Source organism: Cygnus olor, chromosome 3, assembly GCF_009769625.2.
Source record: "Cygnus olor isolate bCygOlo1 chromosome 3, bCygOlo1.pri.v2, whole genome shotgun sequence".
Lineage (NCBI taxonomy): Eukaryota > Metazoa > Chordata > Aves > Anseriformes > Anatidae > Cygnus > Cygnus olor.
The window spans coordinates 75,489,569-75,515,631 of record NC_049171.1 but is presented as its reverse complement, the minus strand read 5'-3'; the positions used below and the strand labels follow the sequence as shown (position 1 = coordinate 75,515,631).

At 40.9% G+C, this 26,063-nt stretch overlaps 1 protein-coding gene across 22 annotated transcripts in view; it reads right to left on the bottom strand.

The window, feature by feature from the left end:
* The window catches only part of AFDN (afadin, adherens junction formation factor), a 129,363-nt gene extending 107,612 nt beyond the window's left edge, over positions 1–21,751 (bottom strand). For all 22 annotated transcript variants that reach the window (XR_005818079.1, XM_040551040.1, XM_040551050.1 and 19 more), the window contains exon 1: positions 21,561–21,751. Coding sequence is in view for 21 of the 22 variants with exons in the window: in XM_040551040.1 (XP_040406974.1) it covers positions 21,561–21,671 (111 nt within the window). In the remaining variant the exon portion in view is untranslated. The remainder of the gene's footprint in view (positions 1–21,560) is intronic.
* Positions 21,752–26,063: the final 4,312 nt, after the last annotated feature.

Here is a 26,063-nt window from a genome sequence, read left to right as displayed (position 1 = left end):
TTCAGAAGAACCTCACCATGCACTCACATAAGGCCCGGCCCAACCCAACGCCACCATGACGGAGGGGTTACAGGAGGCCCTACTGACGGAAGAGCTCTGGCTGCCGGGAAGCCATTTCACTACCTGAAGAACTGAACATGGACTCACTTGCTCGTACTTTTCCCCTGTGTAGCTACTGGTATTCAAAATAAAGCCAACACCAATATTTCACAGAAGCAAGGAACACCTCTGCGGACCCAGCACGCCAGCCAACTGGGACGTGTATCAGAGGCCAGCTCTAGCAGTATATAAAGGTAATAACCTGGTTACGCATGGGAATTGAGGTACTTCATCATGCCTATCTAACATCTATTTCACCAGCCTAAGCCTCCACAAACAGAACATTTTGAAAGTGATACGGTACTTGAAACTCAATATAACTGCCCTCAGAAAGACTATTAAAGTATAATCTGGCTATATTTCAATTAGTAAATCACTTAAGAGAATAGAAGTATTTTTATTTATAATACTGAAGGACATAGCATTTAATGTCTAACAGTAACATTGCATAAAATAATACAGCTTCCTCTTATCTCACAGTTCAATTAATGTTATCAAATACCAAGGTGGTGTTATTTTCTACTGGAAATAACTTTTCCCCAAAACCCTTTGGAACCACTGAGTACAGACTACATTAGAGCCACAGTCACCACCTGCTAATACTAGCCTCACAAATATTTTTCATGTCCTGGACGTATAAATACAATACTGACGTGGATTCAGTTAATGTAGGAATGCCACAAACAGCAGAGGAGTTACTCAGCGATGCCAAGATACCTTCTGCAAAATACTACATCAGCTATTGTCCACTCACAAACATTGTGTTTTATGGTCCTCTGAGAGTCTCTGACTTCCTGCAGAGATCACAGTAGCATCATTTCAACAAAACAGGCCAGAAGAGGAAAGTAATCAAAATTATTAGAAGAAAATAACATTTGAGGAAGCCATCATAATTCAGAAAGTCAGTCCAGAGACACGGTAGGTTAAACGTGTTTGTAAAGTTCAATTAAAGCTGCTAAAAATAACCTTCAGTTGTGCCACAAAGTAAGTCATTAAACAAAGAAGCACTTCAAAGCACTTCATAACTGTATGAGTCAAAACCTACTCTTTTTAGAACCATGGCCACTGGATTTTCTCTCCCTCCTACTGCTTCAGAGTCTCTATTCCATGTTCAGGACAACAATGCAAGTTTGGTGAGTGTGAGTAATGGCCACCTCCATTCCCGATAGGGGAAACAACAGTTGACCACTTGATTACATAGGAAGCTCCTCATTTCCTGTGCAATTCTCTTCATAATAGCGTAAATAATCTAGAAAAAATACCATGTGGTACAGAAAGACTGATGTGGATTTTTTGTCACAATGAACTTGGGCAGAAATCACCCTTAAATTTTTAAACAATAGAGCTGAGATATATACCCAAGTTCAAAAACATTTTTGGTACTATTTTAGAATTGTTGATCTTATGCTCCCAAATATGTTGGGGTTATGTCTCTAACTAGATTTACTGTTCTGTTCAAGACTACCCTCATTTTATGAAAAACTTCTGTTTCTGAACCACAGCAAGATCTCTCTTTTCCCACTTATTAATACTTCTTTATAAATACATAGAACACTTTGAATCATCACTTTGTTGTGATATGAGGTAAGATAAAACTCAGGCTTTACTTCTCGTCTCAATGAGGATTTGAAGGATGAGTATGTGATTGATTTGCTTGATTATGTGCTCAAAGTTTTAAATAGCCAGTCACTTACTTGCTCACTTTTCATTTAAATATCAGAACAAATCCACTCCAACAGGTCAGCAACTGAATTCATACTGCCCCATCATTTGTGGCTCTTTGCTCCTTTTTCCACCAAGAGCTGCCACTGGCTGCTTACAGAAGACCAAGGACGTTTCAGAGGGCAGTTCAGGCAGATCAATTACACAAGTTGTTGTATGGAGCTAGGAGGAGATGGGAACAATGACTACTGAAAATCCAGATATTTAATCATCACATAAGCATCCTTCCCATTACTGCTTTCTTCTTCACCCTTCCTATGCATACCTGGTCTGGAATAATGCAGTTAACAACAAGCAATACATTTCTGTATTTTAACTTACACAAAGCTGCAGCTCTGCAGCTTCATTCCTCAAACTGAGAGAACAGATGGCTACAGATCCTATAGAGTACAACTCAATGCTTCCTTCACAAATTTGTTTATTCAATGTTAAGGTTTCATATTGTCATAATATAGACAGCCTCTCTCTACCACGCATAGCTGCAGCTGTGTTCAGATGAACAGTCTCCGTCAATGAAAGGAGACTTCTGAAAGAGTATTTTTCTTGACGAACTCTAGATTGTCATCACTGAACTTCTGAGACAGACCAGTCCTGACCTAGTGACTTTCCAGAGTGTGCAATAAACCTTTTTTACCATGTTTATAGGTAGAAATCTAAGAACAAGCATCCACAGCAGGGGGATATCAGCTGAAGTAGAAACTTAGCTACTTATGGAATGGATAACAAGTTTCTACCAATATAGGTTCTAATATAACAAGAAGGAAAGGTGATTTAAAGTTTGTTTAAATTTAATACCAACATGTAACATTTAATATTGAATTTGGGGGATTTTGTATGCTTAGCTTATTTCAGTTTTACGCTCCTGCTATGTTAATACTGTCCTTGGAACATTTACAGAATTAACAGATTCATAAACCCAAGTTTCAAACTTTAAATTTTAATGGTAAAAATATTTAATTGAAGCAAAAAATAGCAATATTAAACATTTGCAGCCAGATAGTATTATAGTGTACTTAGAAGAATTCTAAGAACTAGTTTCAATGAAAAATGTTACACTATCAGCATAACTGCTTTTCCATGCAATTGACCTAATCTCCAATCTAACCAACTATACCAGGACATTTTGAAGTTTCTGATACCATGAAAAAAGATTTTTCTGTGGTTAAAATTAACGTTTCATAGATAGAACTTTCTGTTTTTAAAGATCACAAATGCAAGAAACGTTGAGCAGCTACTGCTTGCCCCACGCAATGCACGCTGGTATTTAAAGATTTTCTTAGACATCATGCAGAGATCTGTATCACCAACAGCAGAATTCAAAACAAAAAACAAGAGATTCAATATGAAAAAAATAGCTTGTTAACCATTATACTGCACAAAATACAGAGTTATAAAACTAGCAGTAATGAGGAGTAAAAGCAATTACTACAATAAGGACATAACAACAACAATTAAAAAAAAATCTAGTATAACTCATCCACTGCAATCACCTACTTCAGTAACTGCTACAGGCTTCCATGTCCTGAGGAAGAGAAAATACGGAGCAGAAAAGAGTAACAGAGCAGAGTGGGATTAGACAATGTGCAACCATGTCCTGCATATTAGGATCTGTTCACTCTCTCCCCCAAAAGCTCTCATATAGCTATGTTCCCTCGACGTATGCCTATATCAAAGGATCTGTACAATATATCCTGAAACATTAAAATACTTTTGGTCATAGAAGGTGGGCAGCATAGAGGTAGCAGAAAGCTGTACTTTAAGTACTCAACTTCAACAAAGCATCTAAACACTTCAATATCCAAAGCACTCAAGCACACAGGTAAGCGTTTCACAAAAAGGGACGTTCTGGCAAGGTGGATTTGGTGGTAGCATCCCCCTGCCCTTCTCTGCTTTGGGTTTTCTGGAGGGGAGCTCTTAAGGTTTTTTGTTTGTTTGTTTTGCCCCCTTTTTTTTTTTTCCTCCTTCATTTCTGATTTCCATGGAGTTCAACGTGGACAAAAGCCCTGCCCTTGAAAGGTGTAATGTATTGCAAGAATACACTCAGGAATGACTGGCCAGGGATCAGCTCTGCTAAAAAGGAACGGGTGATCTTGGTGGGCATCAAGCAGAAGGTGAGTCAGAAGCATGCCCTGGCAAAACCGGCCAACAGCATCCTGAGCTGCATTAACACGATTACTGCCTATAGATCAAGTAAATGCTTATCCCCCTCTACTCAGTCTAGTTTTGTGTCACTGATACAGGAAAAAAGAGAGAAACTGGAGCAAGTTCAGAGGGCCACAAGATGGTCAGAAGGATGGAAACCTGTCTTATGAGCAGAGTTGGAAAAAACTGGGTTTGTTCCACCTGAAAAAGAGATGGCTTTAGGCAGACCTACAAAGCAGCCCTCAATATCTAGAGAGCCATCAAGAAGGTGCAGTAAGGATCTTCACCAAGTAGTGAATGGTGGAAAGACAAGAGACAATAAACATAAATTGAAGCAGAAGAGGATGTAAGGAGAAGTTTTTTCCCCATGACGACAGTCAAGCAGTGCAGGAGGTTGCCCAAAGAGGTTGTACAGTACCCAGTTTTGGGGGGTTTTCAAGACCTCACTGGAATAAAGCCCTCAGGGGCCTCAGGGCTACCCAGCTTTGAGCAGGAGATTGGATTAGAGACCTCCTTGAGGTCCCTTCCAAACCAACTATCCTATGATGTTATTTAAACATCCATGGAGGACGGGTTTTGGACTGATTTTCCAAATATATTCTTCCACAGAAAACAATTATACACCAGGTAGATATCCTTAGTTAATACAAGCTGAGCTCCAAGCACAGAATAATCAAGGACTAGACCAGCAGGAGAGCACTGTTACTGAGATATCCCAACACGTACGTCCAGGAAGGGCCATGACACAAGGGATGAAAAAAATAAATATGGTAGTTTCAGTAGCAGCATAATGTTTTCCAATTTCTCTTCAGGTGTGAGTCCAACTGACAGACATGAAGACACTGAAAACCTAGATGTGTGGTTCTGCTACGTATCTCAAGTCATTTCTCCATCTAATGCAACGCAGTCCACACCAGAATGGAAATGAAATCATCTCAGAGATCATCAGGTGAAACACCGCATAGCAGCTCTAAAGAAGCTTGCTTACACTATTCACCACACTAAGACTTAGCCTCTAACTCATTCTTCCTTTAAGGATACAAAGTCGTACTTTATCACATAAATAGCTTGTCAGTAGCTGTCAGAATGATTCTTTTAACAGGTAAGTCCTGTTCATTCTTCAAGAAAGATTATACAACCATACAGCAATGAAAGATTAGAAAAAGCAAGACACACCCAGAAATTTTAAGGCAAAGATTCAGAAGCAGAGGTGCTCAAAGAAACCAAAATATTAAGTATTCTGCCCCATATCCTCAAACTGGTGAGATTTTTTTTAGTTTGTATATGGTACTTCTGACATGCTTGTTTACCAGAGGATTTCAGACAGATTTTTATTTAAAAATAAAAATCACACGCTAATCACAGCAGAAAACTTCTGAAGGTGAACCACACAAAGCAATAGAGTATCAGAAGAAAAACAACTAAAAGCAGGAACAAAAGGAAAGTGGAGCAAAGCAAGATAGGAGAGATACGAGAAGAATGAAGAAACACTAGTCTAGTTATATTAACGGTCCAGTTTCAAACTTATCAACTCGTTCACTTCAAAACAAGGATACATCATGGACGGAAACAGGCCCAAAATGTATCTGAACTTCAGATGTTAAAAAGAATGTTTTCCAGGTTCTCACAAACAAGAGAACAAAATGAACAAAAGGCCCCAAATCCACAAGAGTTAGATGAGCAACTTTCCTCTTTTTGAGGAAAAAACTCCTTTTTTAAAAAACAATGAAGAAAGGCAAAAATAATTTGGAAAGAAGATAACAGTCTATTCTAAGGAGAAAAATATATAGTACTCTTGTGGTTGACCTTAACCAATCTCAAAATACTAGGCATCCAATTCAACTTTAAACCTCTCCTTAAATTACATTCAGAAAGTAAGACTTCTCTTCTGCAAACTGAGTTTAGCTGGCACACCAGTATGTAGTAATAAGTTGTATGCAATCAAAAAACGTCCGGTCTTTTATTTCTACCTGCCACTGTATAATTACAGCTGTGTGACAAAGGAGATACTGTTCAGAATACGCTGGTCTAGGTCCTGCACCATGTGAATTTTTCACAGCACTGGTTCTAGAAAACAACTACACTAACAACGAAGATGTTCTAGTCATTCTAAATAATTCATGATAAAAATTCTCAGGTAAATACTACCCCTTGCATTTGATACTAGACCAACAGTGATTCCTTGAGAAAACAATATGGTATTTCTCCATCTGTCAGTAAGGAGTGTTTTCCAAACTGTAAACTGGATACCCAGAGCTTTCGAGATGACAGCTCATATACAGAGAGCATAGAAGATCATGCCACTGACACTACTTTTCACATCTTGATCACCTTGCTGTCTTTAAGAGCAAATTGACACTTAGTAGTTGTCGCTGGGTTATCACTGTATGTCTGAAAGATAGGTAACGTCCACAAAAATCACAAGCGAAACAGAAACATGGTCTCACTGTCAGAAGCGTGGAAATTCTCAACACAGAAGACAGGTGGGTGACAGTTTCTGGTATCGGTTTCTCTGCAAATGATGTGATGTAAAAATGAAGGGTTTCTTGATTCTAACTGATTAAGCTAACCAAGCACTGAAGACGATGACTAGCTTGGATTTTATTTTTATTTTTGGATGTCAAGAAAGAGAACAGTTCTTTATTCGTCTTTTGATTCATTCCTTTCAAATGCATATCCAAGAGATAGCATGTTTTAGCTCCCAAAAGTTATGGTCCCAGATTTATTATTATTTTTAAGATCAAAACTGTATACAGCAGAAGCTAGGAATAATGAAGTGACTAATTATTTAACCGTTCTAGAAGATAGGAATCTCGAGTCTTCTGTGCTGAAGTCAAGCTGCCATACATCACAAAATACGTTTGTGCCTTTAGAGCACAAACACACAACCAAATGATAAAGAGTCTTGACCAAGTATAAAAATTCTTCCCCCTCAAGATGTTAATTTCCATGATGGCACCTCCACAAGGCCTTCAGCCTGAAATTTTAAGCTATTTAATGTCTCAAATTGCTAAAGGGAAACAGAAAAGCCAACAGAAATAGAACACTTTTTTGCCAAAGCCATTTTTTTTCGGATGTTCTACAGAACAACAGAAGAGCAAGTCCAATTTTCCCTGTAATGATACAGGTCTCCATTTTGCAACCCTCTCCCATTTGGACAGAACCATACTGAAAAGTCAGATGGATTACTTTGCAACCTCAGAGTCAGAAACAGGAATTTCAGCATCCACATTTTTAAGCTGTGATCAACAAATACTGAGCTCAGACACACACTTCTTCCTGCGTCCATGAAGGACCCATTCTTTATCATCAGTGAAGTTTACATTGCAAAGCAACGAACATTTTCATGCCTGTTTCTAGAAGAATGGATCTCAAAAAGCAGGTTTTGATAATAATCAAGTTGCAGAATCAATTTATTTATTTTTAAAACAATGGCAAAGTAAGTTTTTTTGACAACTATTTTCACTACTTCAAAAATTCAAAAGCTCTGAAATACACTTCATCTTGGGAAGAAACAGTTTGAAATACTTTTCAATCTGAACAGACAATGTTACCTTTCAACGAGGTTTGAAAAGGTGATTTTGATTGAGAGGCTTTTTAAATTACATAAAGTCAAAAACACTTCCCCAGCCAGAAAGTAACTTTGTACTGGGGAATCCACCCTTTATATGGCACTTTGATTACCAGAGGAGCTTGTGTTTCAAAAAAAAGCCCTACTGGCTCTATTTTAAGGATTATTCTAGAAGATGACAATTACAGTTTTTATCACGTAGCACTGGATTAGCAAAACCGGTCTCTGCAGCACGTTAATCAGGACGTCACCAAAGTGTTTCCCAATGCTATTGTACGTGAATTCCTATTCTCAGTAAGTGGTGCCACTTCTGCCCAGTAGCTAATTTTTGCAGTCAGTTACATGACTTAGACATCCAGTTAATGTCAGCTAAGAAACTCACACCTTCACTGCAAAAACTACGAAGACTAAAAAAGACTAAAATGAATTGCCTGCTTACTTTCAAGCATTTTCTTGAAATGCTTGAAACATTACACAGTTCTATTAAATAACCTTTATTTTATTCTTATCAAAGGGCTGTCATTTCAGCGGCACATGAACCAAGGACAAGTTACAATACAAACATTAATGCAGATGATTAACCGTGAACAGGAGTATTTCGAGTTTAAACAGGCTCAGATTACAAAAGCATTTAGTAACTTGGTTTGGCTTACTCAGATATTAAAACTAGTTAATGTAGGGCGATACTACCCTGTAAGATTTCAAGTATCTTCTGACTCACTGCGAAACAATTTAGGCTTTAACTTAAGATATTATCCAAAGAATCCTAGCAGCAAAACGGAATTAACGCAACTGTGAAGTTGTGCTGAAAGACAGGTCTAACCTCTTGTTAGTGACTGAGTGTGTCACAAGAATATGAAAAGATGACCTGAAAAAAGAGTCTGTAAAGAAACAAAGACTGCAGTAGACAGAAGTGGAAGGGTGTTTAAAGTAGGAGGCACCTCTAGCCCCTTTCTCTCTTATTTAAACAGCAATCAATAATCTCTCCCAGTGCAGTTTGTGCTAACTACTGTTTCCTTTTCCTATTTCTGCAGACTGCAAATTTTTCCAGGCTTATTTGTACAATACAAACAAAACATCAAATACAGATTTTTTTTTGATTTAATATGGTGTTAACTAAGAATGTACGTGCCTTTTTTTTTTTTTTTTTAACTATTATCCACAAAGAAAGCGCGCCATCTTTAACATTAGGTACTTTGAGTAACTAGTTCAAGAAGCGTTGATTTTTTTTCTGTTTTATAATTACAAATCATTTGGGGATTTTGAATTTCTCCTGCATTTGGGATCGCTTTAAGAATATTAATAAAACATAGATATATATATATAATATATATATATACACACTTGTCTTAATTAACCGTTGATAATTTTCCCTGGCATCTTGAATACCAGAAGTTACACATCTGGAGAAGAGAAATTATTCAGCAAGTTCAAAAGTAACAGTTACCAGTTTACCGAGGTGAGACCCATCTCATGTAAGCTTGATATTTCAGTATTTTTGAAACAAGAATAAAAGATGATTCAAGTTTTCTATGAAGATGCATAATCTTTTTCACACTGTTTGCAGGGTACCAAATGGAGAAGAGGGCATTCTCAAGCCATGCCTATACAGGTCAACTTAAGACTTAACTGGGATGGGACAAATGACATGCTAGATGCGAATAACTCTTTTTGGCCACGTTTTATAAGATGAAATCTCAAATTAGTGTGACCTAGCAAATAGCAACGCATACATGAATAAAATCTGGCGTCTATTTCTGGCTCTGTAGTAACCAGATTTGCTACATCATTTCACATGTTACTTCCATAGTATGCACTGCTATTTCCCATCCTATTGTCCTGTAGCCATTACAACAAGTGAGAATGCTAGATGTCTTTTAACAAACACAAGACAGATTAAGAGAAGGCCACATCTACAACACAACAGAAGTCACGGATGATTTAAATCTCATCTGTTTAATAGCATCTTCCGAAGCATTCTAAGCAAAACAATCAGCAGTATCAATGGTTTCCAAACATTTTTGATCATTTGCCTCTTCTCCGAGTTACAGACTCAAAATTCCTCATTACCAAAAACAACCCCCCCCCAAAAAAAAAAAATGCACCCCATAAAAATAACCAGCATAGCTATTCTACCTATGAAACACTTAATCATTACTTACGTATAGAAAGAAGTAGACTACAGTGTGTTGTTTTGTCCTGACATAGATGAACAGGAAAGGTCAGTAATACAAAAAAAAAATCCATTTGTATACGGCAAGTGAGTATCTTTTCCCAACAATGCGGTACGGTTTGGCAGGACCTCAACTTGTCAAATGTCTTTTTCATTTCAGTTCGATTTCACGTATGTAAGGAAAGGAACTTTTGAAATAAACTAAGCACCAATTAAAATGTCATCATTTAACACCAGCCAGACATTGGGAGTGGAAGATAATGAAGAGAAAAGGCTCGCCAAAGTTTTTGAAAGCCACAGCAAATATCAGCAGACAAATTTAACTGATACTATTCAGTATCTCTGAATTCTGTAAAAGTGGTAAGAATGAGGTTCAGCAACTGCTGAGCAGCAGCAGAAAAAAAAGCATCCCTGCCTTTCACCATCACCACGTACCTGGAAGAGAAAGAGATGGACAGCTCCGAGATGCAGAAAGCAACCCATTTGATGGCAATCGGGTGGCTGCGATGGAAAGAAGGCGACAAACACTGCCATCTTCTTTCTGTACCTCAGAAGTTATGAGAATTGGGTGAAGAAGGGGCTGTAGACAGAGTATGTACATACATAAGTACTATTCATCCTCTTTTACAGCCGCTGAAGTTAGAAAAGGCTTCAGACTGCTTAAGCATCCATCAGCCATGCCAAAAAGCAGTGTTCTTCAGTATTTTACTTCAGAAATCAAGAGTATAAAGCTATCAGAAATATTCTGGTATTTCATTCTACATGCAGACTTCCCAAGATGCAATCCAGAGTAATGTTTAGCTGAGGAATAGACTACTCTATCTTATACTGTTACGGTATTACCTCATAAGGGACCTGGAACTTGGAAAAAAGTCACGCCTGTCACGGATCAGAGCAAATGCCCTTGCCATATTGCACCAGAAAGAACCACCCTGCTTATCCTCACGATTTGGCAAAAGCTAGCTCTAGCCTGACTGCTGTGAGTACGACCCCAAACATCTTCGAGGGGGTTAGGACAGAATTTTTCCCAGTGGTGCAGAATTCTCTTCCCAGCAGCACGGAGGGAAATGTGGAAGAGAAGGGTCCTAAGCGGACTGGTACTGAGAGAGCCGATCAGTGCATTCGTAACAATGTGCACAGGTACCTATGAGCATCCAATGCACACAAGGATGCTGGAAAGAGCTGGAGACAAATGTGGAACACCAAAAACAGACACTTCGGGTAAGTGCTGAGTTTCAGTAGGTTTCTACAAACCTCAGACTTCATTATCAGAGTGCTGTACGATACTTCGCTTTAGCATGCGACTGCTTCATGTCAGTACAATGCTGTCCAAGTTTTGTGCTGCTCCCTGACACTTGTCACTCAAGATGAATGAATATTTCTTTGAGAAGGCAGCCAAAGTTTTCAAGTCGGTTAATCTTAATAAACTTGATGCACTGGTTTCTGAGTTGAAGACTCGAGAAGAATTGATCAAACAGAAGAATTCTGGAGTTTGTAGTAGACTGCAAACAACTTATTTGGAAACAACAAGAATTAGCAACTCTTTCAAAACTAATACTGAAGATACAAGAAGGTATCATGTTGTTAAGCGATTTTCTTCATTACTACTTTGGAAAATTCTACTAAAGTTTTGAACGTTATAAAATTTGAACACTAAGATCATCACAGATCCTACCTTACAGGCCAACTTTATTCAAAAACTGCATACATATAGACAGAAATCAAAAGGTAACAAAAAAATTCTCAATGTAAATCCTGACAAAGTTCAAGGATAAAATCTCTCTCTTCTTCCACATTTTTTCCCATTAAAATGCTAAAACACCTGAGAAATTTCAAATCCAGCTCACATCTTGAACACTTACTGGGAATGTAACAATTTCATCACTTTGGGATGATTAGGTCTCTAGATACTTCTAAATGGCTTCAGTGAATACGCCAATAGTCTGCATAAAATTACTTTATTGGTCTCTTTTTCATAGCCTACGTATCAATCCTTATCTGCCTGAAAACAGTTTGTTACGGGCGCTGAAGCTGAATTTCTTGGAATAATCCTTGATGCACTACAACAACAACAAAAACACTGTTAATAATAGATGCATTTGCGGTATTTCTGGAGATTTTATCAAAAGTATTCCAGTATCTCTCTATTACAAATGAAAGAAGAACTTCGTTAGAACATCTCAATAAAAAATTTAGAAAGGAAACAGTTGTTTCTTAATCAAATATTTCAACAAAGCAAAGGAATTAGAACACAAAATGCAACAATCTTACGTAATTCCACTTTTTAGTTTCCCCACTATACAGCAAACACTAGATATATAAGCAATCAACCAAAATCAATTAGCAGGATAGAGCAATGTTTTCGTTAGCATTGTCTTTCCACCACAAATATCGAATTCTTTTCCTTGTCTAGATGTGAAAAATATCTCAGTCTTTGAATTGTCAGAATACATACAGTAAGTGTTAAAGAAATCTTTTTACATTTCCATCTGTCCACATTGGAAATCAGTAGTACTCATATACAGTAAGACTAACACTTTATACGGAAGCAACTTACATGTTTCCTAATAAAATCCCCAGTATTCTACAAGTAGTATGAAATGTCTGGATATAATCCAAACGCTGTAAATATTACTTATATATATAAAGTGTGTGTGTATGTGTGTGAGAGAAGGTGCACGTACGACTGATTTCTCCAGATCTCTCAACATAAAAGAAATTGTATTATAAAGAAAATTTTATCAATGCAAACTTTCCAAAACAAAACTTCGTACAACCTGGTCTGTTTCTACATACGCATTTTCCTGTCCAGGAAGTCACAGACAGCACTATGCTGATGCTTTTGAAATGAAGCACCTAGAATAATTGCTTTTACAAAAAATGAAAACAACAAAATGGTTAAAAGCTTTTATTACTATTAGATTTTAATTTCAAACTGCTGCAATGCTCAAAGCAGAGCAGCTTCTGGGAGGGCAGGGGGAGAAGGGGACCTTTTGTTGCTGTAGCCACTGGGGGAGGAGAGGCTTTCTTTGTTGTTCGAACTCTTTTGCCCAACCATAGGCTACGCAGCAGTCGCTAATCTGCATTGAGAAGGGGGATTCTGATCTTCCACTGCGTTTTGTCAGCAATACAATGATCATATATGGAAAAGCATGACACTCCAATTAAGTTGTGTCTCTGCCTGTAAGAGAACACCCGAAGGTGGACTGACAAGGGAACTCATCTGACCAAGAGAAAGCTATGCTAAGCCACTCCTCCAGTGCTTGAAAAAAAATGGGCATTGAAACTTTAGATCACAGATACTGCTATGGGCAACATACTTTGGCAACAGTATTTATCTGGCCAATAGACAAACAACTCTTTCACTTTTTCCCTGTTATAAAGGTGCTTTCACTATGCAATAGACCAGAAATACAGCCATGCCCTGGGACACAATTCATCGAGGGCAAGTCTTAGGAGAATTATCAATAAATTGTAAACCTAGCACCAGATAGTAAGTTTTTGCAGGAGTTTTCATATTCCTCAGTTCTAGCTGAGGAACATGAAAACAACAACTCGATTTGTGCTAACCAATGAACAAACAAACCAAACCCTGAAGCCACTAAACACACAACATCATTTTTGTTTCATCGTGCCAGCACTATATAGCACCAGGGCTGTACTCCACAAAACCTTTTCTAGAATGTTTACCCAAGAGTTGACCCGGCATTAGCAATCATGTATTCAAACACGCACTCAGCTTCAAAATACAAACCAGAAGGTTTTCTAATGTCATCGAATATAATTACTACAATAGCTCCTATTTTTTTTTTAAAGACTAGTGCATCTTAGAGTACACAATCTTAGAGTACACAAGTAAAATCAGAAATTCATCAATAATTACTCCTAAGACATACCGAGATGTACCATTAAAAAGAAAAAAAAAAGCAAAAGTTGATTATTTGTGATTTCTGCTCTCAAAAGTGTGACTGGAACAAATGAGAGCAACAAACTTATACAAGATGAGTAATACGCAATCTTCATCAGGACATTCATAAATTCTACTACCAGACTTCTCAATTTATATGAAGAGATTCAAAAACCAGTAAGAAATGCACTTAAGAAATGCACCAGTAAGAAATAGCCAGGCTAGAAGACAGTCTGAAGAGGAGCTGAGCTAAGGGCCTAACGTCGAGGTGAGCACACAAGGAAAGAGAGCAGCTCTACAGAAGGTCAAGAAATATATCATAACAACACCCACCAAGCATTTCACAGCTGATCACCTTAAGACTAAAACCTGAAACAGAGGTAGATGGCCATAATCCCTAAGTACTACACAAAATGTTTTTACCAAGTTATACACCCCTAACAGAGAAAGAAAAGAAGTCACCTATGCGTCAGCAACCCAGGTAAGTACTGAAAGAAAGACGACGATGATGTGTGTGGACTTCATGTCAAAGCTGGTTCTCTTGTGAGACTGAAGGATCAAACTAGACAGCCATGAAAGGCAGAGCAATTAGATGATCGAGGGCAACTAACCACATGGAAAAACCTACCCTCCCACTGCAAAAAGTTGCTATGAACATACAAAACTTGTTCATTATGCAGAAGTTCACAAGGAATGATATGGTTCATGAAGACAGTGTTACTGCTAGACCTGAACTATTTTTCATCAATAGAGTTTTATCTCAGTTGCCTCCCGTCTTCATCTTGGATTACCAAATTTCTGGATAGGTAGTCCCAAAAAAGCAGTCCTTTATCCACAATTAAAGATTAGGGGGAAAAAAACGTGCAGTGTTTAAACTCTGACAACATGATTTATGAGCTAAGTCACGTATATAACCGGAGAAGCCACCTAACACTTAGTTTGGTTTATCTTGATTGAAAGAATATTTCAATCTTAATTTTATCTTTACAACTACGGGGCTAAGACAATAAAAGAGCCAGCTCTGATATACAGCTTGGCTACAGAAAACACACTACCAACAACTTGGAAAAGATTTGAACACTTGATTTACAGAGTCCACTGAACTGAATGAAAACACCAAAAATTTGTGTTGGTCTTGTAAATTTCAGCTTCAGTTACCATATTCTTAACTGTTTGGCAAATAATAAAAGTAGCATCTTGATGCAAATTGGGAAAGGTTACATTTCCTTCCTTGAAATAAAGGAACATGGAAGGAGATGAGAAAATGAACATATGGAGGGAAAAGAGAGCAAAGAAAAAACAAAAATTCGGAAAAAGCACTGGCCTTTGAGTACCTTCCTTTTTAATGAACTTGCACTTCATTCAGCAAGAGAAATGCATCATGCTCTATTCTTACACAAACCTCAAGAAATTTGCAGTGAAACGCATGTTCAACATTATTTAATCATTTCAAGTCTTGTACAAAACTATACAGCAGAAACTCCATGCCAGTTGGTTATACTGCAATACTTAACTCTATGAGCTACACATAATGCAACATGTGTTGCCCACTTGTCTTCGTCTTAATTACTGAAGCAATTAACGTTATTGGAATATATTATTTAACACTTATTGAAATCATTCACTATGTTGATACTCAGTTATAAAACTATCCTCCTAAAATGCTACAGCATTTAGCTACTGGCAACTATTTTAAGTTAAAAATCATTCTGCAAGAAGAAAAGATGGTCAAAACCAATGCAACAATCTTAACAGCAGAAATTAAGAGGTTCAGATCTTTTCCACAAACTAAAACCCCATACATCTTTACTCACTGAAATAAGCATTGCTCAAAACATATTTTATATGTAAATATTTTTTCTAGCCCCAAATCTCCCAAACCCCCAAATTATCTAAGCAATGCTTACTCAAGTGTACTTCAGAAGAGGCTTGCATTAGCTTGAAGTTCTACATTTTGAAAGAGAGAACAAGTACCCCATGACCTATCTGGAACATCTGCTAAGTTTGACTTCACTTAAGTATCATAACATTGAGCTTATTAATTCATACTGTGATTTTCAACTTCATCTTCAACAGAAACATTGGCCAAAACCTGAAGTTATTCTTTAATGGAATGCTCTGAATTTTGGATAGTCATAATCTATTTCCCTTCATTTATAACAAAGCGGCTTTTCAAACAAAGATCAATCCAGAATGCTTTCTCATGATCCACAACCTTATCACAAACACCAGCTCATGTAAAATTTTAACACCTTCCATTTAAGTTCTAGTTCTCCTTATGCCACTTGGATGGATATTTCTTATGGAAAAAGGTGAAATTTTGTCAATTATAAAACAAGTTTGTCCACAAACATCATTAAACTGTGTTCCATTTATTTTGTTTTAACCCTTCTGAAAGGGAGAGAGTTTTGTCGGAAAAAGCACACTTACACAAAGTAAATCCCTGGCATTTCCAGAGGGGTAGGCTTTCTTCAATTGGAAAATAACGCTTGTCAATGGCATTTTACTCAGGCAACAGATTCACACATCGGGAGGAAATTCTTGAAGCCAGTATGTCTGAATCGTATGGACCTAATTAGCTACTAAGTCAAGAAATAACTTACATAAGGAATACTAAAAGCATAGCACAAAACTTCTTCCTAAAAGAAAAGTATTTCCATGTTATTATGTTTGTTGTCTGTAAGATTGTAGTCGAGATCTTAGTCCAAACTTATTATCACCCTCTAGATAGCAGCAATTATATTTCATTTGTAAAGACAGACTATTCACTTTTACTCAGTTAAAGCAGAACTGATCTCCAAGCAGTCCTTTTAATGCAAATGAGAAGACCTCTGTCCATGATTTCTTTTCTTCAGACATTTTAATGCAGAAGCCAACAATCTCAGTAAGCTGCAATTAGAAATTGCTAACCTATAACTAATGCTTCAGTGTTTTAACCTCCTCTTTAACTGCGCCTGTTCAGTGATAATCAGAATATATTCTACTCGCTAAACAGTGAGGGCATCAACCTTTTAAATTTCCAGGACACCTTTCCAGACTGTCTAAATATTACCTTAAACATTTGTAGCAAAGACAATTTATTTTCCATATTATGGGTTTGGTATACTTAAAAAGATAGCACTGTAGATCTCATTGTCAGATCTGTTCATCGGCTTCTTGGTACCCACACACTTTGCAGAGTTCCACTAAAATCTACTGGAAGTTGTGGGATCCGAAGCATGGAGAAAGCACAAGCATCTTTCCCATTTATATGATGATTACCTAGTTTCAGACTTGCACTTCCACTACCAGTCTCGCCCCCACTGCAATAGGCAGTCATTGGTAATCCCAATCTTAAAACACGAGTTCTTTCAAAGTCACAGAGGCAGATTTTTAAAAGCGAATGGGTGAGCAACCATGCAGATAGGAATTTGCAGGGGTTTTAAAAGATCCCAAATTCTTATTGCTTTAATGGGATTTGAACAACCAGCTTGCATTAACTATTCTGGAAAGACTACAAACTCAGGGCATATACCAGGCATCCCCATGATAATTATTTGCAACACTCTGTGAACCAGAATCAGATCTGAATCCAAAGAATAAACACAAAAACTGTATCAGCCTTAATGTATCCTGTTATCTGCTGCACTGTGTAAACACCTTCCTTAAATAGATTACTTATTTGTATTTAAAGCCTGTGAAAAGAATTTAAAATGTACTGACTAGACCAAATACATATACAGTACCAGTAGATGGGGGAAGTCGGTATCAAAAACAAAACAAAGAAACAAACACCAAATAACACCCAAGAAACACCCCCGCACTGAGGAGCTAGAGAGTTATTCCTAGTACCTTGCTGCTGTGCCTACACAAGTTGTTCTCTGGCAACAACAACAACAAAACAGATAAAATAATAATAAAAAAAAAATCACTGAATTTCTTCATTTACGGCTTTGTGGCTTGTTTTAAGCTAGGGCCATTTAAAAATTAAATACACTATTACGAGTTATTCTCAATACAAAGCCTGTTACTTCTCTGAGTTTTATTAGACTTTTCTACATTTGTTAATACAGAGGTATATTAGATCAGTTCAGAAAAGCTTTCTCCATCAGAAAATGAAACAACAACAAATCAATGCTTCTGACAACAACCCCTGAGCCCTCAGGCAGTTATGACAAAAACCCCAGCCATTCTAAAAAGCGTCCTTCTCAAAAAAAAAAAAAAAGAAAAAAAAACGAAAACAACACATACTACTCTCATTCCTAATCCACAAACCATGTTCAGAAAAAATTAGTGCTTCTCTTTTTCTCTTATGCAGTTATCAAAGCATACATTAAAGATGAAACTGTATGTTGTCATTAAGATCAACAACAGTTAAAATGCCCAGTTGATGTATGGCATCTTAAACCAACAAATCTTAAATGCTTTCAGAAGATTTACATTTATTGTATTTGAGAGTGATAAATGCACTGGTCTCCAATGCTTTTGCTTTCCTCACTCTCACCCAAAGCCTCCATACACACTTTATATAATCAATCACTATAATTCCAATAAGCAACGTCATTGAAGAAAAAAATTGCATTTATGCATATTTTTTTTTGATCTACGAGCTTCTGAACATTATATGCTTGTTATCAAGTCATTAGTTCAAAGTTTTTCCCATTTGGAAACTTTGGTTACTATAATCACCTAAGACTTAAATCAAGATCAAAGCCTCAATTTACTTGCTATTGCAAAAGGTCTGAAGATTTCTTACTGTGTTTCCATTCTTGGCCAAAAAAAGGGAAAAAGCAAGCCAAATATTAAAAGCATCCAAAAACTTGGTAATAATGCAGAGAAAGGCAAGGGGAAAGTGGAACAGGAAGGGGAAACAGATTTAAAGAAAATGATTTACATACTGTTTCATTTCCAATTTTCCAACAAAAACATGATTCATCCCACACTTCCCAAAAACCTGCTGTATCTTTTTTAGACTTGCTGAAGTGAGTAGTTGTCTCATCATTTAAAGTGGAGACAATAAAGCTTGCTTTAATGAAGTTCAAATTACTCGGCATTACACAGCCCTTTAGCAAGGATCTGTACCTAGCACCACTCTGGACAACACTAGGGTTTAACGACTATTAGCTGCTAAAACTTCAAAAACAAAACTTTGACTTTATTCATTTACAAGCCCCTCAAGCCATAGAGCTGCTCTCAACTAATTTCTGAATTAAAAAGTCTTCAGAATGAACAGAATGCAAACTATTCACAGATTTCTCAGAGCAGCAACAAGTGTTAAAATAGGTAAAAGCCTAACAACATTAAAATTATCTTGCTCTCAAGCATGAGCCCACACGTGACTCCAGTGAAAGCATCAGTAGGTAAAGATAGGAAACCCTCGCTCCCAAGAAGACTCACATTTCTTCCTCACATTTCTTCTCTCACAGAGAGAAAAATACCTAATTTTGACCACTGAACAGAAGCTCCCCTGCTCCCTGTCTTGCTAAGGAAAAGTAGCACTGAATGACTTAACTATTCATATCACATAACAAGCTAGGAGAAAATTAGTAATACAACTCAACTCTACGCCCTACCCAAGGCTCTTGTTTCCCACTATCTCACCGGCAGCACGCTCTAAGAAACAACTCATGCCTAACTCTGAAGAGAGGCAAATAGAGAAGTGGATACCTAATCCCTGAGGGCCAGTCCACACAATGAAATATTAACAGGAATTCAGACTGATTCATTTCATGAAGTATTTCCCTGAAAAACAATCACACATTTAAACTAGGTTCAGAACCCTACTCTGGACATCCAAAACCAAGTCACATTTTACACTTTTCATTGATGCAGCACGGACCCAATGGACTGGGAGCATTTTACATTAGATTTCACTTCTCTTTTTGGAATAAAAGCTACTTTAAACCCTACTGTTAAGGAAGAGATTAGCTCCTCTGGAAATGCCTACCGTCTGTACGCAGGAAACTCAAAGGAGAAGTCACTTAAGGCAGACTGTTTACACTGAAGGGATGCCTGGTGAATGACTGTGAGGCAGCAGGTCTCGATATTCAGAACATGATATATACAATCAGGAGCTCCTGGGTGACAGCTCGCAGCGCTGGCACGTGCTCGCTGCCGCCTCAACGCAGCCTGCCAACAGCCGTGCCTGAACAGTTTAAAACGACACAACCGGAGCCGGATCAGGTACACCCGAGCAAAAGCCACATCCAAGCCACTGTGTCTTCACAGAAGCTACACCTGCTGCAGCCTCCACGGTAAGTACGGTGTGCCTTATTTCCAAGCCGAGCCAGAAACAGCGCGGAAAACAAGAGGGCTGGCATCTCTCAAGCAGTCTGGTAAAAGGGCTTTTATTTGAGCCGATAAATAGCATGCAAGTCAATCACACCGTCATCTGGGTTGAAAATACTGCCAAACTTGCATCAGCTCAGTGTAATGGTGAGACAAGCGTGAGCTTTTGGACTCGTAATTATCTGGAGGGAAAACATACTTTACTCCAAAACTGTTACCCGCTGTCACTTTATTGTAGACACCTGCAGTCTTATCAGAAGTCGTTAGACGCAGTGCTCTAAAAAGCTCAGATGTTCAGAGATATCCCTGCACTTAATTTTTACTATCAGTAGTTCAACTGAAATAAATGTCATCGCTGACAGCAGTAAGTATGTTCCTGCACAGGTTCACAGGCTTAAACCACAGAAGTGTGGAGCTAGCGCAACCAAAATCGATGTTTCTTTGCATAGTAACTACAATGAGGCCGAGAGCTTTTGTGCAAAATCTAGTTCAGTATGACAAACACACAAGGCTGACCTAGAACATGGTAACATTTGTTAAGCCAGCTATTACAAAAGGATATAAGTACAACTTCTCACAAACACAAAGAAGAAAAGAGGTCGGAGTTGGAAGGCATGGGGAGCGGACAAATGCATGACCCAGACAACAAGCCGGCTGCGGACAGCCAGCTGCCAACCTGCAGCTCCACAACAACCGTGGAGGCTCCTTTGTGCTACTATCAGCCCAATTTTTGGAACAAGCAACTGCCAGCTAACAGCAGTATCGGTAAAACCTGAGCAGCACGACCAGTGCTACGGTGAGCAGCGCAAGGGGCAAGAACCCCCACACCGCCCTCTGCCAGCGTTCTGGAAGCGGCGTGCAACAAGCACCGCAAACGTCCAGGGCGCTCATTTTCAAGCTATTGTGACTGGAAAAAAACAACAACAAAAAAAACCAACAACGTGGAGTCGCACCCAAGACTTTTCCGCGGCTGGCCCAGCAGCCTGGGCGCAGGAGTAGGCTGCGAGGCCAAGCCTCCACGGTTCACCGGAGACTTGTGTTAATAAACAACCCGGATCAGGGCCAGGCCAGGAGCAAGTGTGAATTTCCTCCTCCTCCTGCCGTGGGCACACGCGTGACGGGCCCCCACGCCGGAGGGGGGCTGCGCTGCGGGGCACGGCCTGTTATTTTTAATATATTTTCTTTAAAAAGTAAGCTCAGCCTGCCTGAACCCCTGGAAACGCCCATTTCGCCGGGAAGAAACGACCCGCTGTGTTTTTCCGGTACGGCCACACGTGAACCGGGGACCTGCTGCCGGTGCCGGGGGCTCCCGCAAGCCCCCCCCCGGGGCCGGGCAGGGCAGGTCGCCTGGCCGGGGCTGGCTGCCCGCACAAAGCCGCGGCAGCACCGAGCACAAAGGCCCCGGCTGCCCTGCCCGTGCCGGGGGGCTGCGGGCACGCACACACACGGGGACCCCCCGGAGGCGCCCGCGGGCGGCTGGGGGCTCGCCGTTCCCCGCCCCCCCCCCCGGCCCCCCGCGGGCTGGGGCAGGGGCCGCGGTGCCCCCCCGGGAGGCCGGGGGGCGGCGGCGGGCGCGGCCAGGCCCGGGCGCGGTGCTGCACCTCCGGGCGGGCCGAGCCGAGCCGTGCCCCGGTGGCGGTGCCGGGGCCACCCGGGGGTGCCGCCGGTGGGTCGCTCACCTCGGTGGGGGCGCTGATCTCGAACAGGTCCAGCCGGTTCGCGTTCCAGTGGTTGATGATGTCGGCGAGTTTGCGCCGCTCCTCCTCCCGGCTGCCGCCGCCGCCCGACATCCTCGCCGAGCCCGGTGCTGCCGCCGCCGGGGAGCCGAGCCGAGCCGAGCCGAGCCGGGGCCGCGGCCGGGCCCTCTCCGCCGAGCCCCGAGCGAGGGGCGGAGGCGAGGGGCGGGCGGGGGGGGGTCCCCCGGTGGCGGCCGGGGAGGGAGGGGCCGGCTCTGCCCTCGGTGGTGGCGGCCGCCACGGAAACGCCCCGGGTCGCGGCTGCCGATAGCGATCGGCCCCGGCGGACGGCGGGGAAGGAGAGAAAGAAAAAGGGGGAAGGGCGGGGAGGGGGAGGAGGAGGAGGAGGAGGAAGAAGGAGGAGGAGGAGGAGGAAGGATGCCCCGACTCGGCGGCGGCCGCCGCGGTGTCTCCCGGCTCGGCAGCGCCCGTCCCCTGCCGCCTGCCCCGAGCCGCGCCGCCGCCTCTCCCCGCCCCGGTATCGCCCCGCCGTCCCCTCCCGTCCCCTCCCCGCGCACACCGTCCCGTGCGCGCCCCCGCCCGGCGGCCCGCGCGCCCTCCTCCCCGCCCGCCCGCCCGCCGTGCGCGCGCGCGCGCGCTCCCGCCGGCCGCCACCTCGCGGCGGCGCGCACGGGGTCGGTGCCCCTTCCGCGGCCGGTCCGTGAGGGGCGGCGGGGGGCGGCCCTCGGCGCCGGGCGGGCCCCGGGCGCTCGGCTGGTGTCTGTCACGGGCTGGCTGCTGGCCTCAGGGTGTGGGATCCAGCGTTTGGGTCTGGCTTTGTTTGTCACCTGCCGGGCTCGGCAGCCAGCCCTGGCATCGCGGCTGGGTTTGCACCGGGCGTCCTCTGAACGCGGGGCTTGGTTACCTGAGCGTGCACCTCTTTGGGGGGGGGAGTTTCAGGTGGTTAAATGAAAGGGGGAAGTCCTGCTTCTTTTTAGTACGCCTGGCAAAGCGTTCCGAGTTGCTCTTTGCCGAGGGGGTTCAGATTAGTGGGTTTTGCTGATGGAGTTTTGATTGGCTGGGTTGTTTGAAGAAGGAGATTCCTCAGAGGCCTTGTCTACATTAAGCAATTAAATTATTGTTTTTATCCGGCAGTATAGGTCCCGTATAAGTACCAGCAGTTCTGGTTTTACAGGTGAAGGTCAGTTATACTTCTGCCCTACATCTGTAACTGTGCCGTGTGGGAGCTTTGCAGCCCCAAGGACGCCAGGGATCCTATTTCTCAGGTCCCGAACTCTGGGAGATGTTCAAAGGCCTCCTGAGAGCCCTGAGAGAATTGGGGGGACGAGGGAGGGCACTTCTAGTAATATCAGACTCCTAAAAATATCTTTTACTCCTTTTAAAAGGAAAGTGTAGGGAGAACCAAAAAAAAAAAAAAAAAAAAAAGAAAAGATTATATAAAATTATCCTGGATGCTTTTTTCCCATATCCAGGTAGATCGTGCCACCAGATAACGTAGGTTGTTCTGGCAGTGCCTACAAAGATCAAGAACCGGCATGGATCTGCAATTCAATAGTCCACAACCCAGGCAGATAGCTGCATGCTCTGCTGGCGGACAACATTTGGAGAGCAGTCTGTTGATTTGGATGCTTGGCTGTGTCTGGATATTGGTAAAACTGGATTGTTCGAGACATAGGGTGAGAAACAGTGGCTGCATTACTTCAAGATCAGGAAGGACACTTCTAGGTACTGGTTGTGCATAGATCACCATTTTGCTGTTGCTGGCTACACAGATAAAAGTGTTTCTCCTGGGGAAAAGAGGTGGTTGCACTGGGAAAACTGGCTACCCAAAGTAGTTAAATTAGCATTGCTGGCATGCCTGGGTTCTCAAATGCTGAGGAGCACCAGGAATAAACTTATCACTGTGCTGTACCCACGTGGTGTTATAATCAGCTGTGAATTAATTTATTTCTTTTTTAACTGCAGCTAGTCAGCATTTCTGTATACTGTATTTCTCTATACTGTAGCTAGACTCCAGTCTGGATACAAGCAAGTCCTTCAAACTGAGCAGAGCTGGAGCAGGCTAATAACGTTTGGATGTCATTTCCCAGAAATCCCAAATCACTACAAAGTATTTCAGTAGTGGCAGGAGCACTGGAAATGCTCCTTATGATCAAATAGCAGCAGCAACCACTCTGCTAATAAACTGTGCCCTGAGCTGGACAGTGCTGAAACAGTATTAAAAGAAGCGAGGCCCACTTGTCCTGCAGAACAAGTCACTGCCATCAACAGCCTAACTGCAGCAGCTTTAGTACAACATCAAGGTTTAAGAAAAATTGTAATATACACACAAAATTAGCTGTCTGAATGAACCAGCAGGACAGTATGTATATGGAGATTGTACTGTTTGAGATAAAGCGTAAGCTCTGGTCTCCTTGGAAAAACTAGTGTGCAGAGAGCTAAAGCATGAAATTACAGTGCACCAGCTATTTTACAGTGGAAAATGTGTGCTGCTTCACTTTCAATCCCTATTCTTTTCATAGGGTTACTGCAATGGGAAGTAGAACAGCTGCTGTAAAGCCTAGCAAGTGACATGATTCCTGTGAACAGTTGTAAAAAAAATCTCAGAGCTATTTATGAATGGAAAGCATTATGCAAATAAAATACATTATAAACAGGTTGTGTGTTTGAGCTCATCAAGGCATCTTCCATTTAAGGTATTGCATAAAGTTACTTGAAACCATTAAATGAAATTTGTCTTCTCCATTCTTTCTGAGATCTGTATCATTCACCTAGTGAGAAGACAAAATTAGAATCTTATTTGAGGACTTCCCAGTCCAGCCCAGCATTCCTGTAGGTAGTCCCACTGAAGCCAGCGGCGGAGTTAGATTTAAGGCCATGAATAATCACATATTTGATAAGAAATAATAGTGTGAGAGAAGCACAAGAACAGAGAACAAAAACTGCTTTATTTGCAAGTGATAATGGAAAAATGATTTTTACTTCTTTCCTTACTGAACAGTGTAAATTTTCTTTCTTTACTTTTTTTTTTTCTTTTCTAAGGTGCTTAAGATACCTAAGCTACCATCAGCCATTTTTGTGATTACTTGTTCTCAGTCCTCCGAGAATAAATAATATGCATTTTACAGAACAAATAACATAAATGCCCTTTGCCATAGAGCTTGCAAGATAAATTTTGTCACAGATGAGAGCCACAACTGCAAAAGAGGTCCATAAAGAAGAAACACGGATATATGGGGAGGCCCTTGCAATCCTTTCCATTTCGTGGGACATCAGGAAGTGCAGTGCCTATGTGGTTACCTGCCGCAAGGGGATCTTGTCTGCACAGCTTCGCTCGTTAATCATATCGGTGTGCATCTGTCCCAGGAGAAGCCGGTGGTTGTAAGTCACAAGAATGTAGAGGGTCCCTGTATTTCGGCTCCTTGGCCAGCGCAGTCCATGCCACGGATGGCCAAGGTTCTCTTGCGCAGAGAAGGTTTGCGTGAAGGTAGGGCTGTGCTCTGCTGGTCTCCTGGCCACCCGCCAGCTGCCCATATGGTTGCCAGAATGCAGCATTAATTTTCTGAGGCAGCATGCGTCCGAAATACACTGCCACGCTGTATAAATCAGCGCACTGTTGGAAGTTATAAATTCATAGATAAGACTGAAATTGTTAAAGTAACCCTTCCCGTGGCTTCCTGAGTGTGCACACGTTTCTAGAGCAGAACCATCGGAGTTGTAATTTTGCATAACGCAATGCAAAAGCTTACAGTTGAGCTGCATTAACATTGCAAACCTGGGTCATCAAGCTGCAGTCCTTACATAGACAACACACCCACTGAGGTAAATAAATTAGCCTGAATAAGGATTGCAGCCTGGGACGGTATAAACACACATGAGTCAGGGAAGGAAAAAAATTTTTGTTGCGCCATTATCTCACCTGCATGAATTGCACACACTGTATACATCAAAGTATCAATTTCATAGCCTAATTGGTAAACAAACATACTACAAAAAGCCTACGTGGGCAAATTCATGCTGCATGAAAAATCTTTATGTTTAGATCCCACTTTTCTTACTGTATGAATGTAAGAGTTTAACAACCTTGACCTCTTTAAAAAATAAGTAAGGGGGGGGGGATAGTAGAAGGGAAAGCAGGGCAAGTGTGGCAAGTTACATAATTATTTTTTGGAAATCTTTAGTTTTTCAGTTCAATTAGCCTCGCTCTATTTTTAGGGGGCAGGAGGCAGAAAACTGTATAAATGGCAGCTAATCAAATATCTTTATAAATTTATCCTTTGTTTGATATGTGGATGAATTACAAAAACTGTCAAAAGAATTCCCGTAAGGTAGATGCTTTTTTTTAATAAAAAAGATCTTTCCAGATAATGTAAACATTTCTTAGCTTAAGACCCCTCAAGTTATATTTGTACTGATAAACTAAAAGGCGTAAGGGACTTTTACTAGTCCTAGACCAACAGGCCTAGCCTGGATACTTCCATGTTT